The sequence below is a fragment of the Bufo gargarizans genome, chromosome 1 (genome assembly GCF_014858855.1).
Source record: "Bufo gargarizans isolate SCDJY-AF-19 chromosome 1, ASM1485885v1, whole genome shotgun sequence".
NCBI lineage: Eukaryota > Metazoa > Chordata > Amphibia > Anura > Bufonidae > Bufo > Bufo gargarizans.
Window position 1 is genome coordinate 402274123 of NC_058080.1, and position 13208 is coordinate 402287330.

At 40.6% G+C, this 13208-nt stretch overlaps 1 protein-coding gene across 7 annotated transcripts in view; it reads right to left on the bottom strand.

The window, feature by feature from the left end:
* The window catches only part of SUSD1 (sushi domain containing 1), a 206725-nt gene that overhangs the window by 20040 nt on the left and 173477 nt on the right, over positions 1-13208 (bottom strand). For all 7 annotated transcript variants that reach the window (XM_044271174.1, XM_044271172.1, XM_044271176.1 and 4 more), the window contains one exon: positions 3535-3628. In XM_044271174.1, the coding sequence (XP_044127109.1) occupies positions 3535-3628 (94 nt within the window). The remainder of the gene's footprint in view (positions 1-3534; positions 3629-13208) is intronic.

The following is a 13208-nucleotide window of genomic DNA, read 5'->3' on the forward strand; positions in this document are numbered from 1 at the left end:
CAGAGTCTGATACTGTCCACACCCTTTATCTTTCCTTCTCATGTTCGGGTATGTCTGCATTGAGCTTTTAATGTCTCTTTCCCTGCTGGATTTATGGAGTATTTGTTTATATTGACTATTTCACCCTGTATCTGGTCCTCCCTTGATTAGGCCAAATGTACCCCCTCCCCTCTTGTTCACACCTGATTGAACACTGAGGGGTATAAATCTAAGTCTTTGGGTCTTTTTTTTACCTTGGTCTTTTCAACATGCAACATCTTTCAAGTGCACATACCGAATTATACCAGAATTGAACCAGAAGGGGACCAAAGGTAATTACAAAAATAGTTAATGCACACAATGTTCCTATCTTCCATATTACTTTTCCCACTTTTCCAAAACATCCTGACATATCCCCACATCTATTCACCCAGCAAGGACCTATTCATCTCTCCCTCCATCTTACCTTCTCACCTGACCGCTTGCACTAACCTGTTTGGTAATGTAAAACACTTCCTTCCCAAACACACACAGATACCTCCTGCCCGCTCTTATTCTCACCTACTAACAATTTCTCTGCTTCTCCTTATTGCTGGTGATATCTCTCCAAATCCAGGCCTCCCTCAGCAAATCCCCACCATCGCCTTCACCTCCTACTACAAATCTCCTTCTACAAATGTCTGCAACCCCTTAAACCTAATAACTAACCATTCCTCTGACCCCTGCTCCTTTGGTTCCTCTTGCAGGAGCATTGTGCAATGCACGCTCTGTCTGTAACAAACTGTCCTAAATTCACGACCTCTTCATCTCTCAAAAAACGTTGCTTTCTGGGTCTCATAGAAACATGGCTGACACCGTCTGAGGCCTGCTCCCCTGCTGCAGTCTCTTATAGTGGATTTCATTTCACTCACAACCAACTTTTCTAACAGCCAACTGGTAGTAACTGCTCAGGTTCTTACATACAGCAGGATCCTTCTTTACAACTGGGGTCAGAAGAAGCTCTTATCCTTGTTAAAGGAGTTGTCCTGGACTATGAAAGTCTGGATGGGATATTGTTTTGAATAATGCTCATTATTCTGTGTATTGCAACAACTACATTATGTAATTGCCTGTTTCCAGACACAGTGTTATGTTGTTAATAAAGTACTGCTAAAAAGAAAAGGCAGGAAGGGGCGGAGACTCGCTGCACATGTACAGAGAGAGAGCTGAGAGAGAAGAGAGCCAGAAGCAGTTGTGCTGAGATTCTGATCTTATTGAAAGTTATATTCATATGCTGTTCTGTTATTTCTGAATAAAACCCTGTTGTTCCTCATGCTACGCCTGATGAAGACCTAATTAATCCACTGCCAACAGGTTATGGGCCCAGAGGCACACAGCATACAGAAGGACAACAGTATACAGTGATCCCTCAAAATACAATGGCCTCAGGATACAATATTTTCAACATACAATGGTCTTTTCTGACCCATCGTAAGTTGAAACCAGACTTAGCATACAATGCCTCAGACTCAGATCCAACCAATCAAGGCCCCTTCTGTACAAAGAAAAGATGGCCACCAGCAGCAGCCCAGTGAAATTCACAGTGCCAGTGCACAGTGACTAATCAGAACTACCAATCGTGGAAATATTAGAATCCTTCTAATAAGAGACGGTCTGTGGAAATACACACAGGAATGTAAAACAGATCCACTATCAGAGGATTGGCTGGAGAAGGATCAGAAAGCACAGAGCCCTATCTCCCTCAGTATAGATGATGGTCAGATTGTGCACATATGCAAATATGAACCTGCAAAAGAGTTGTGGAAGGAGCTACAAAAAGTGCATGATAGAATGAATCTCATCAACAAGCTCTATTTATTGATACAACTGTACCAGTCTAAGTTAAGCAAGGGCCAGAACATGCAGGACTATCTAAGAAATACCTTAGACATTGTAGAGCACCTGCGAGGTATTGGAGAAGAAATAATAGATTTCCACGTGGCTGCACTGTTACTCAGTGGTCTTCTAGAAAGTTGTGACCCCACTAGATGCACGTCCAGATAATGAGCTCACTCTGGAGTATGTTAAGGCCCCATGCACACGGCCGTGTTTCACGGCCGTGTGCGGGCCGTGGAACCGCGGCCTGGATCCCTCCTGAGAGCAGGAGCGCACGGCGTCACTGGTTGCTATGACGCCGTGCGCTCCCTGCTGCCGCCGCAATACAGTAATACACTGCTATGATCTATACCAGTGTATTACTGTACTGTGCCGGCAGCAGGGAGCGCACGGCGTCATAGCAACCAGTGACGCCGTGCGCTCCTGCTCTCAGGAGGGATCCAGGCCGCTGTTCCACGGCCCGCACACGGCCGTGTGCATGGGGCCTAAAGGAAAGCTTGTAGATGAGTTCAAGAGAAAATCAGAAAATGAAAATAATAGTCACAGAGCAGAATCTGCAGTAAAGACACAGGATCTGGTCATAAGCAAAGCTCATTTAAAGGAGACCCATCTTTTGTGTGCAAGAAAACAGGCTATCTGAAAGATGAATGCAGAGTTTGGAAAGCTAGAATGAAACATCTAAAAAGGCAGAGTGATCACCAATGTAGCACTGCAAGTACTGAAGCTCTGAGATGAGCATCGGAGCATGAACTCCCTTGCCCTGCGCTAAATCGGGCAGGACAAGGGCTTTTTCTTTAGATCCGGTGATGTCTAAGGTCTCTGCTAGGCGCAGGCCGAGGACGTCACCAGCCCTAATGGGCAGGCTTTAGTGCTGCCCTACATGATAAATGCCATTTGCTGAAGTGAGACAACCCTTTTAATGTCTAAATAGATTCTTAAAGTGTTAAAGGTCGCACTCTGCTTATATAAACTCCTGTGTATATTCGGTAATACATTAGTAAGTGGCTTGTATGAACTTTCTCTACATGATAAATGCCATTGGCTGATGTGAGACAACCCTTTTAATGGTAAACTAGGTTCTTAAAGGCTTAGGGGTCGCACTCTGCTTCTATAAACTCCTGTGCACACGCAGTAAGTATGCAGTCCTTAACACCCCCTAGTGGCAGCTGTAGGCTACAGAATTTTATAATCATGCAAGTCATTTAAAGCTCTTATCAGAACAAGGCGCCCCAAAGGCTATAAAGATATATCAAGAAATAAAAAATTGCATGATGTCCACATCAAAGATAAATAGATACTATCGAACCCTGTGAATATTTGCTAGGTATTTTTTCTTGGTCATCTTCTTGTACCCAAGTATCCCCTTTTTTTGCATCTCAAGCTTGTCTATATTTCTAAAGTTGGTCTTCCACTGACACAATTTCCCTGCTGTTTATACTGCTTTGGCTGATTTCACAATATTGTTGTCAGATTGCTGACAGGATTTTTACAGAATTAAGAGACCCAGTTTACGTCAGGTACTATTGTACTGCATTTATGAGTCACACCTCAGGTATTTTCCATATTAAAATAATCTTATCTGGAAGAAAGTAAATGCTATAGCGCGCATCATACAACGATGCTGCGAAGGAAAATACATTTTCACTTAAGACAGTTATGTATTAAATATAAGATACTTACCGTGCCAGTGAGTAAGAGATAAATACTATGAAGCACACAAAAGCAATGGATCCTAATAAAACCACAGCCATGTGATGACGACTGTTTGAGAGCTCTACAAGAGAAGAACGAAATGCACATTGGTTGCTAGTAAAGGAAACACCCTAAGTAACATTGGAAACAAAGAACAGGACCACAGGTAACAGAATTTCATAATTAGATCCTTAAGAATGGATTGCTTGTTCTTAATGGCCATACGGTTTTGCAAGAAACCGACTGAGGGTCAGTGGCTACACAATATTTCTGTCCTACTGCAGACAAAGTGAGGAGGCTTCTTTTCCGGCCAGCTGCCTTACAGCCAGACACAGGATTGTGAAGACTGGCTGACCTCCGCGACACAGGGAAGATGTTTTATGCATTTCTCAAACTTAGTTGATCAGACAAAATAGGATAACATGAAAGGAAGAGATGGAGTAATTGTCAGGAGATTCTTTTTTATTTTATTTTATTTTTGCACATTTTCTATGTTTAACGTTCCTTGAAATATTCTTGCTCATTAATTAAAATATGAAATCCACCGATTACACGGCACCAGTATAATGCTTAAAAGCAGGTTGAATTAGTCAAGAGGTTCTGTTGTTCTACAGACCAAACATCAAACTGGAGAAGTAACGTTAGGGATAGATGACTTTCTAGGATTTTCATGCATAACACAGAATATAAAACATCCAATGAAGACCAGTTCTATGGCTCAAACCATCATAAGGAATGTCACTATGGCTCAAACCATCATAAGGAAAGGGTCAGACTGGCAAAATGTAACAGAAAGGTGACAAACTTAATAAACAAGCAATATCAATGCATGCAGAAGAGCTTCTCTGAACATAGAGCATGTAGAACCTTAAAGTGAATAAGCTATAGCAGTGTTTCCCAACCAGTGTGCCTCCAGCTGTTGCAAAACTACAACTCCCAGCATGCCTCCACAGCCAAAGGCTGTCAAGGCATACTGGGAGATGTAGTTTTGCAACAGCTGGAGGCACACTGATTGGGAAACACTGAGCTATAGTAAAAGATCCCACGGGTTCTACGCCTGACAGCTATAAATAGGAAGTTGGGGTTACAATGGCTGGACATTAAACTGGACAAATGAAGATCAGAGTGACCCGGTCAATAGATAATGCTTCCCAATAAAAATGAGTCAAACTATCCTATAAATTAGGCCTCTTGCACACGAACGTTTTTTTTTTTCCGTTTACATTCTGTTTTTTGTGTTCCGTATATGGACCGTATAAGGAACCATTCATTTCAATGGATTCTGCAAAAAAAACAGAAGGTACTCTGTATGCTTTCTATTTCCGTATTTCCGAACTGTTCAAAGATAGAACATGTCCTATTATTGTCCACATAACGGACAAGGATAGTACTGTTCTATCAGGGGCCAGCTGTTCTGTTCCATTTTTTTGCGGACCGCTAAATACTGAAAAAGCCATACGGTCATGTGCAAGAGGCCTTACTCTTGGCTTCCTTTTTTGATGCCCATGTGATAGAATAAGGGTACTTTCACACTAGCGTTAGAAGAATCTGGCAGGCAGTTCCGTTGCCTGAACTGCCTGCCGTATCCGGAAATCCGTATGCAAACAGATATAATTTGTTTCCGGATCCGGAAGCGGATCCGTCTGACAAATGCATTGCAATACCGGATCCGTCTCTCCGGTGTCATCCAGAAAAACGGATCCTGTATTTATCTTTTTCACAGATTTAAAGGTCTGTGCATGCACAGACCTGGAAACCGGATCCATTTTCCCGGACACTTGGTTCCGGATCCGGAATTAATACATTTCAATGGAAATTAATGCCGGATCCTGGAAGTGTTCCGGAATTTTGGCCAGAGAAAATACTGCAGCATGCAGCAGTATTTTCTCCGGCCAAATACCGTAAAAGGGACTGAACTGAAGACATCCTGATTCATCCTGAATGGATTGATTTCCATTCAGAATGCATTGGGACAAAACTGAAGCGTTTTTTTTTCGGTATTGAGCCCCTATGACAGAACTCAATACGGGAAAACTTTAACACAAGTGTGAAGGTAGCCCTAAGTATTTTTTTTAATAGCCCCATTATTATGCACTATTGTAGTAAAAACTTTTTATTTTTATTTTTTATGGGGTGAGGGCTGAAAAACAGCTAAAACATTGGGCACTGTAATCTCTTAATCAGTGATAGCACCCATTATTTATTTTTCAAAAGAATCTGCTGTATTATCTAATTTCAATGAGTTATCACAGCGCACAGAACAGTTAAATGACAAATTCAGTTATGTAAGATCTATGCATGGCTCCTTAAATAGGACCAATCCACTCCCGTGATATGCACTGTATGCCTTATTAAATTCTAGCATTCCCCAAGAAATGGTAGAACTTTTGTGCTGTTCTTCTGTTTTTCCTCCCGAGAGTGTATCTACAAACTGGGTTTTTACCACTCTCCTTGTCAAAGTAATGCATACATACACACTCCAATTAGTTCTGACAGTGTAAGGCCTCATGCACACGACCGTTGTTGTGTCCCGTGTCCGTTGTTCCGTTTTCCGTGATTTTCTGCAAACCCATTGACTTTCAATGGGTCCGTGGAAAACTCGGCTAATGCACCATTTGTCATCCGCGTCCGTGATCCGTGTTTCCAGTCTGTGAAAAAAATATGACCTGTCCTATTTTTTTTCACGAACGGTTTGCGTACCCATTCAAGTCAATGGGTCCGTGAAAAAACACGGAGGCACACAAGATTGTCGTACGCGCATCCGCATCCGTTTTTTACTATCATTTGCATGGCAAACTTGACTTAGATTTTTTTTTACTTTCCTTCATGTCTGGAGATCCTCCAAAAATAAAGGAAGACACACGGAAACAAAAACGGACACGGATCACGGAACAACGGAACCCTATTTTGCGGACCGAGAAAAACAACTGTTGTGTGGAATAACAGAAGAAAGGGACAACACATAGGTCTAACAAAAGATGTTCTTGAATTGTTATCTAATGTGAAATACAAGTAAAGTATTTACTAAAAATGGACATGTGAGGAGAACTGACAGGTCGTCTTTAACACATGTTATGTTTCATGTAAGGTTTTTATTAATTCCTATGTATGAGATATTCATAGATTTAGCTACATGTACAGTAGTGACCAAGAGTTTTGAGAATGACACAAATTTTGCTTTTCACAACGTTTACCACTTCAGTGTTTTTAGATAATTTTGTCAGATGTTTCTATGTTGTACTGAAGCACAGTTATAAGCATTTCAGAAGGTTTTTTTTTCACTTTTATTATTATATGACAAATCCATCACGTTTATGCAAAGACTCAATATTTCCAGTGTTGACCCTTCTTTTTTCTAGATTTCTGCAATTTGCCCTTGCATGCTGGATATTAGCTTCTGGTCCAAATCATGACTGATGGCAACCCATTCTTGCCTAATCATAGACTGGTGTTAGAGTTTTTTGTTTGTCCACCCACTTTTTGAGGATTGACCACGGGTTCTTAATGAGATTGAGATCTGGGGATTTTTCAGGTCATGGGCCCAAAATGTAATTGTTTTGCTCACCAAGCCACTTAGTTATCACTTTTGCCTTGTGACATGGTACTGCATCATGCTTCACCAAATTGCCCCTACAGTAGATTGTTGGGAGAAGGTGCCCTTGGAGGATGCTTTGATATCATTCTTTACTCATGGCAGTGTTCTTAGGCAAAATTGTGAGTGATCCAACCCCTTGAGATGAGAAGCAACCCCACATATGAATGGTCTCAGTATGCTTCACTGTTGGCATGACACAGGACTCATGGTAGTACTCACCTTTTCTTCTCTGGACAATCATTTTTCCAGATGTCCCAAAGTCACAGTCTGAAGGGGGCTTCATCAGTTTTTCTTGGAAATAAGAGGCTTATTTGCTGCCCTTCTTGACACCAGACAATTCTCCAAAGGCTTTTGTCTGACTGTGCATGCAGATTTACTCACATCTGCCTGATGCCATTCCTGAGCAAGTTCTGCACTGGTGGTGACCTGATCCATTAGCTCTATCTGAAGTGAGCCCCCGTGGGAGCCGGTGTAGAGGATGGGAATGGTGGTGGCCCTGATGTAGAGTTGTAGCTGTATCATGGTGTTCTACCTCAGGCCATCGGTTGAGAATACAAACGTTTTAAGAAGGCTTTAGTGCAAATTCCGTCTGTGGAGGAGGTATGGTGGCAGGATGTCTTGGTGATAATTTCTGCACTTAGCTAACACTGGCCTAATAGTCGGTTGATGGTGATGAGGGTGTCCTTGGCCTGTTTTCCCTCTCTGTATATGCAGGGAGTGGGTGCTCTATGAGCTGCTCCTACACTCCTTCTGGCTGGAGAGGGGCCAAACACATTCCGCCTCCACCTCACTCTCCTCTCAATTGACTGGACTAGCTCAACTACCACCATTGACAGGAAGTCAGCCTGTTTAGCAGATGGTACTGGTATGTCCTGGAGCTACTTGAGCACTGTGAAACATTCTTTACAGGAATTGAACCTATGTCCTTGAAGTTCCTGATTTTCCAATAAATGGCTAATTTGGGTGCAATAATGGTTGATTTAGGTAGAAGCAGCAATGTCTTTGCGTGTGTAGCTCTTTTGCTACAAAGCAATGATGACTGCACATGTTTCCTTGGAGGTAACTATGGTTAACAGAAGATAATGAGTTCAAACAACACCACCCCTTTCAAAGCAACCAGTCTGCTTGTCTTATTCAGTCAGCATGACAGAGTGATATCAGCTGCCTTGTCTTCATTAACACTTTCTCCTGAGCTAATGAGATCAACGGAATGATGATAGCAGGTCATTTTGTGACAGGGCTAAGATGCAGTGCAAATGGTGGATTTGTGATTGTTAGTTTTCATTGCAAGGAATGCCTTTGCAATGAATTGAAATTCATCTCATCACTCTTCATAACAATCTAGAGTCAATGCAAATCCACCATAAAAACTGAAGCAGCAAACTCTGTGAAAAACAACATTTGTGTCAGTCTCAAAACTTTGGGTAACAATTGTACAACATATATGCAGCAGTGTGCCATTTTTACTACTTAGTCAATGATCTTCTTCTGGATCTTCGTATTCCTAACCTAAGCTTAGGGTTTCTTGTGTGAAGGATTAATGTTTATATTGTAACTTAAAGAATTACACAAGGTTAAAGGGGTTGTCCTATAAATAATGTAAAATATGAAAATCGGAGAATCATATAGTACATGAAAACCTCTGTTTAGCAACTCTAGAGCCATCCCTGTACCTCACATGGATCCAGAGCTCACCCTATTCATTGCTCTATATGATTTTTTTAAGCTGGCAGCTCAGGGGGTGTGTCCCTTTTGCTACAGATTTCTCCCTGTAACAGCTTGTAACAGTAGATACAGCTGGTGGCAGTTGAAGGGTGGAACTGTGCATGTGCGCCCAGCTCAGTGATATTACTGAGGTGGATGGAAAAGTAAGGAAAAGAACAAACAGCAGATGGCGCTATACATTTATTGACTCAGTGGCTATACAACATTTTTAATTACATGCATTTCCAAAGTATTCAGATCCAGGTGCTGCTTTAAAAATGCAGAATATGCTTTGTGGACATCCCCTATAAAGTATATTGAGATGTCAGAGCTGCTATGACAACTGAACGTGAACTTAGCTGGGGAGCACCTACGACAGTGGTACTGAAAATGGGAATTATAGAAGAAAGCAATGACCTGATTCTGGAAGTCTGGCACAGCTAATGTCATTGGCCCTCTCTGCCAGGGGAAGGGCATGGGACACCTAATTATCATCTAGCTAAATGTCAGGATAAGTAAAGTGGCAGAAAAGCTACCATGGGAAATTGCTTTATAACTAGATCATGAAATGGCTACTTAGATTTTGATATGCTATAAAGTGACTAAAGCATAAATCTTCCAGTCTATTGTGCCAGAACTGTTTCTATGATAAGGAGCAGACATCCGGCTGCATGTGGCCAAAAAAGTCATATGTGAAAATTGATTTATGCATCTGAGGACTCATCCGAGAGTTTGATAAGCTCGATGGAATCAACCACCATTATTCACTTAACTTCACAATGGAGGGACACTTGAGGGTAGAGCTGTAATTGTATATTTATTGTCAGCATTACCACTTCATTGGATGAATAATACATGCGTGGAAACCCTATGGAGAGGACTGTGGAGAAGAATCTCTGTTTCCCTTCTCAATTATTAACAGGGGTAAACATCCTTCTTCATCACTTGCCAGGCAAAAAAAAAAGATATCTATAAGAGACATTTTCCTATGCAAATATAACAGCTCCAAAAAGGAGACTTGTGTGCTGGTAATAACACTCATGCGCAGCCCTGTCACACAAACCCCGCCAGCCCACATGCAATATCACCCCCCTATATTGCAGAAAATAAATGGCATGCACTGGACAGTGCAGTGGTTTTAGCTTTGTTTGGTAACACCCCTCACCACTATTAACCCCTTCTACCCCAGGCCAGTTTTCATCTTCCTGCCCAGGGCATTTTTTGCAAATCTGACGTGTCAGTTTATGTGATAATAACTTTGGAACCCTTTTACTTATTCAAGCCATTCTGAGATTGTTTTCTCATTACACATCTTACTTCATGACAGTGGTAAATTTGAATTGATATGTTTCACAATTATAAAGAAGAAAAGAAAATCCCAAATTACCAGAAATTTGGAAAAATTATCAATTTACAAAATTTGAATTTCTCTGCTTTAAAGATAGATAGTGATACCTCATAAATAGTTATTACTTTACATTCCGGATATGTCTACTTTATGTTGGCATCACTTTTTAAATGTAATTTTATTTCTTTTGGATGTTAGATGGATTAGAACTTTAGAAACTTTCCAAAACTTTAGAAACTTTCCAAAACACGCTTTTTAAAGGACCAATTCAGTTATGAAGTCACTTTGACGGACTTATATAATAGAAACTACCCATAAATGTCTCCATTTTAGGAACTATACTCCTCAAGTTATTCAAATATCATTTTGCAAACTTAACTCTTCAGGTGGTACAGAAGAATTAAAGGAAAATAGGGGAAACAAGGAAAATATAAATGTTTTTTTGCCGATGTTCAATTTTAATCTATTTTTTCCTGTAGGGCAGCAAGGGTTAACAGCCAAACACTATGTTTATTACCCTGATTCTGCAGTTTATAGAAACACCCCATACATGGTCGTAAACTGCTGTATGGGCACATGGCAGGGTGCAGAAGAGAAGGAGCAACATATGGATTTTGGAGGGCAGATTTCACTGTGATAATTTTCAGGTGCCATGACCCCATTTTGGAAACTACGGGATAAGATGACATTGGTACTATTTTTGGGGTACATTAGATTTTTGATCACTTTATATTATGATTTTTTGTGAGGCAAGGTAACAAAAAAATTGTTGTTTTGGCACAGTTTTTATTGAATATTTTTTTTTACAGTGTTCACCTGATAGGATAAATAATGTGATTTTTTTTTATAGAGCAGGTTGTTACAAATGCAGCAATATATGTCTATTTTTATTTTTTTGTTTCAGTTTTACACAATAAAATCATTTTTGAAAAAGAAAACATTTTCTGAAAGCTATATTTTTTTTATTTTTCTGGCGATGGTCTTGTGTGGGGCTCATTTTTTACGGGATGAGTTGACATTTTAATTAGTACCATTTTGGGGTACATATGAATTTTTTATCACTTGCTATTACACTTTTGTGGGGCAAGGTGACCAAAAAAATGCTGTTAGACACAGTTTCACATGACGGGGTAGATTATGGGATATTTTTATAGAGCCAGTTGTTACAGACACAACAATACCCAATATTTAATTTTTTTAAGGGAAAGGGACACTTTTTACTGGAAACTGTAATTTATTTTTTTATAAAACACTTTGTTTCACTTTTTTTACTTTGTATTTTTGTCCCAGTATGGGAATTCAACTTTTGAGGCTCTGGTGCTGTATTGTACTCCGTGGAAACTGTCAGTTTAATACTGACAGTGTGCCTCTGAGACCCTGCCAGGGGGCTGGGCCTCATAGGCTTCCATACATTTGCGAGACCAGGGGTTGCCATGTCAGTCATTGGCCCCTTGTCACCACAGAACGAGGGGCAATGGGGAGATAGAGGGAGCCCCCTTCTTCTGTGATTCTTGTATATGCCGTGGTCAGCATTGATAGTGGCATATAAGGGGTAAATCCGCCGGGATCGGAGTTTACAGTGATGCCGGTGGATACAGCAGGGTCCCGGCTGTCAGTCACAGCTGAGCCCCTGCACTGATCAAGAGCTTACAGTGCCTGTGCCCGCCCGATCATCATGATGTACTAGAAGGTAAATTTGTGGGAAGTCACTTGGGAACTTAGTGGCCCTGGAAAAGAAAAACTTAAATTGGCCATATGTTGTAAGAGGCCTTGACAGAAGGCGGGATAATTCAAGTAGGCAGGGTCAACAATACCACAGTACAAAATTCCATCCCAGAAGAACGAAATACCACAGTGCAGCACAATATACTGTCCCACAAGCTGGCCTTCAGTAGTGGCCATCAATAGCTGCCATTTTCTGTCCTCTTCCTCCAGTTGTCTCTTACTGAGATATGGATTAGGGACTTAGGAGGTGAGATGCAGGCCAAAGCAGTTGAATTCAGGATGGCATGTGCAGTCGCCGGGCAGGTACATGAGTAACTGATTCTTACAGCATTAATTACCGCTGAGAGCTCATTATGTACTCAATTAGCAGCAGACAGGAAGGCTTGGATGATCCCCTGTGCATTGGCCCACTGAAATTTTTTCCTGTGGGGTCTGTGGCCAGACCACCCCTGGCCACACTATCAACACAATATGGAGAATAAAAGTGGAACATAGAAACAGGCAATCACATGGTCTGGGACAGGTGTCCATTTTTTTTAGTCTAGGAGAAATTTATGCTACCACTATACAAGTACCACTATAACCAATAATACTGCCATACAGTGATTTGTGACCTTTGAATTCAACACTGAATGTGTGAAACCAGTGAAAAAGTAATGAAGATGCTGACAGTCAGTTTTTGAGAAGCAAATTGAAAAAGACAACCAATATATGCAACAATAGAAAGAAAAATATTAGCATCTCCAGAAATAAATTATCAAACTTTCTGTCAAAATTTGATGCAATAATGTATATCCTAATTTCCATTTTGGGGGAAAATTGACCTTAATTAAAATAAACAGTACTGCAACGAAGTACTAAATGTCTGACTTTTTTTTTATAGCTGCTGTTTTGAGCCGTTGATAGAGATAAGCGAATCAGGTCTACATGATAAGAATTTGTCCCCAACTTTTAAAAAAATTCAGATTCTGTAGAATCTGAATTTTAGGTACTGTAAATCGATATGTGAGAATTTTTGAAAAGAGAGGGAGATCCAAATTTACAAAAATTCGCTCATGTCCATCTCTTACTAATTCTTTGGGTTGGCATAGAGGTAATATATCACCATATTTTACTAATTAAATCAAATATATTACTTTCTTCTAATCGGTTTAAATTTTTTGATTGGAAATATTTTTTTCATTTATTTTCTGTACATGATTATGCTCATCTTGTCTGGGCTGCTGTTAACCATATTTACAGAGAACAATTTACCACAACCACCATGGGCAAGAGACACAATAGACTGGA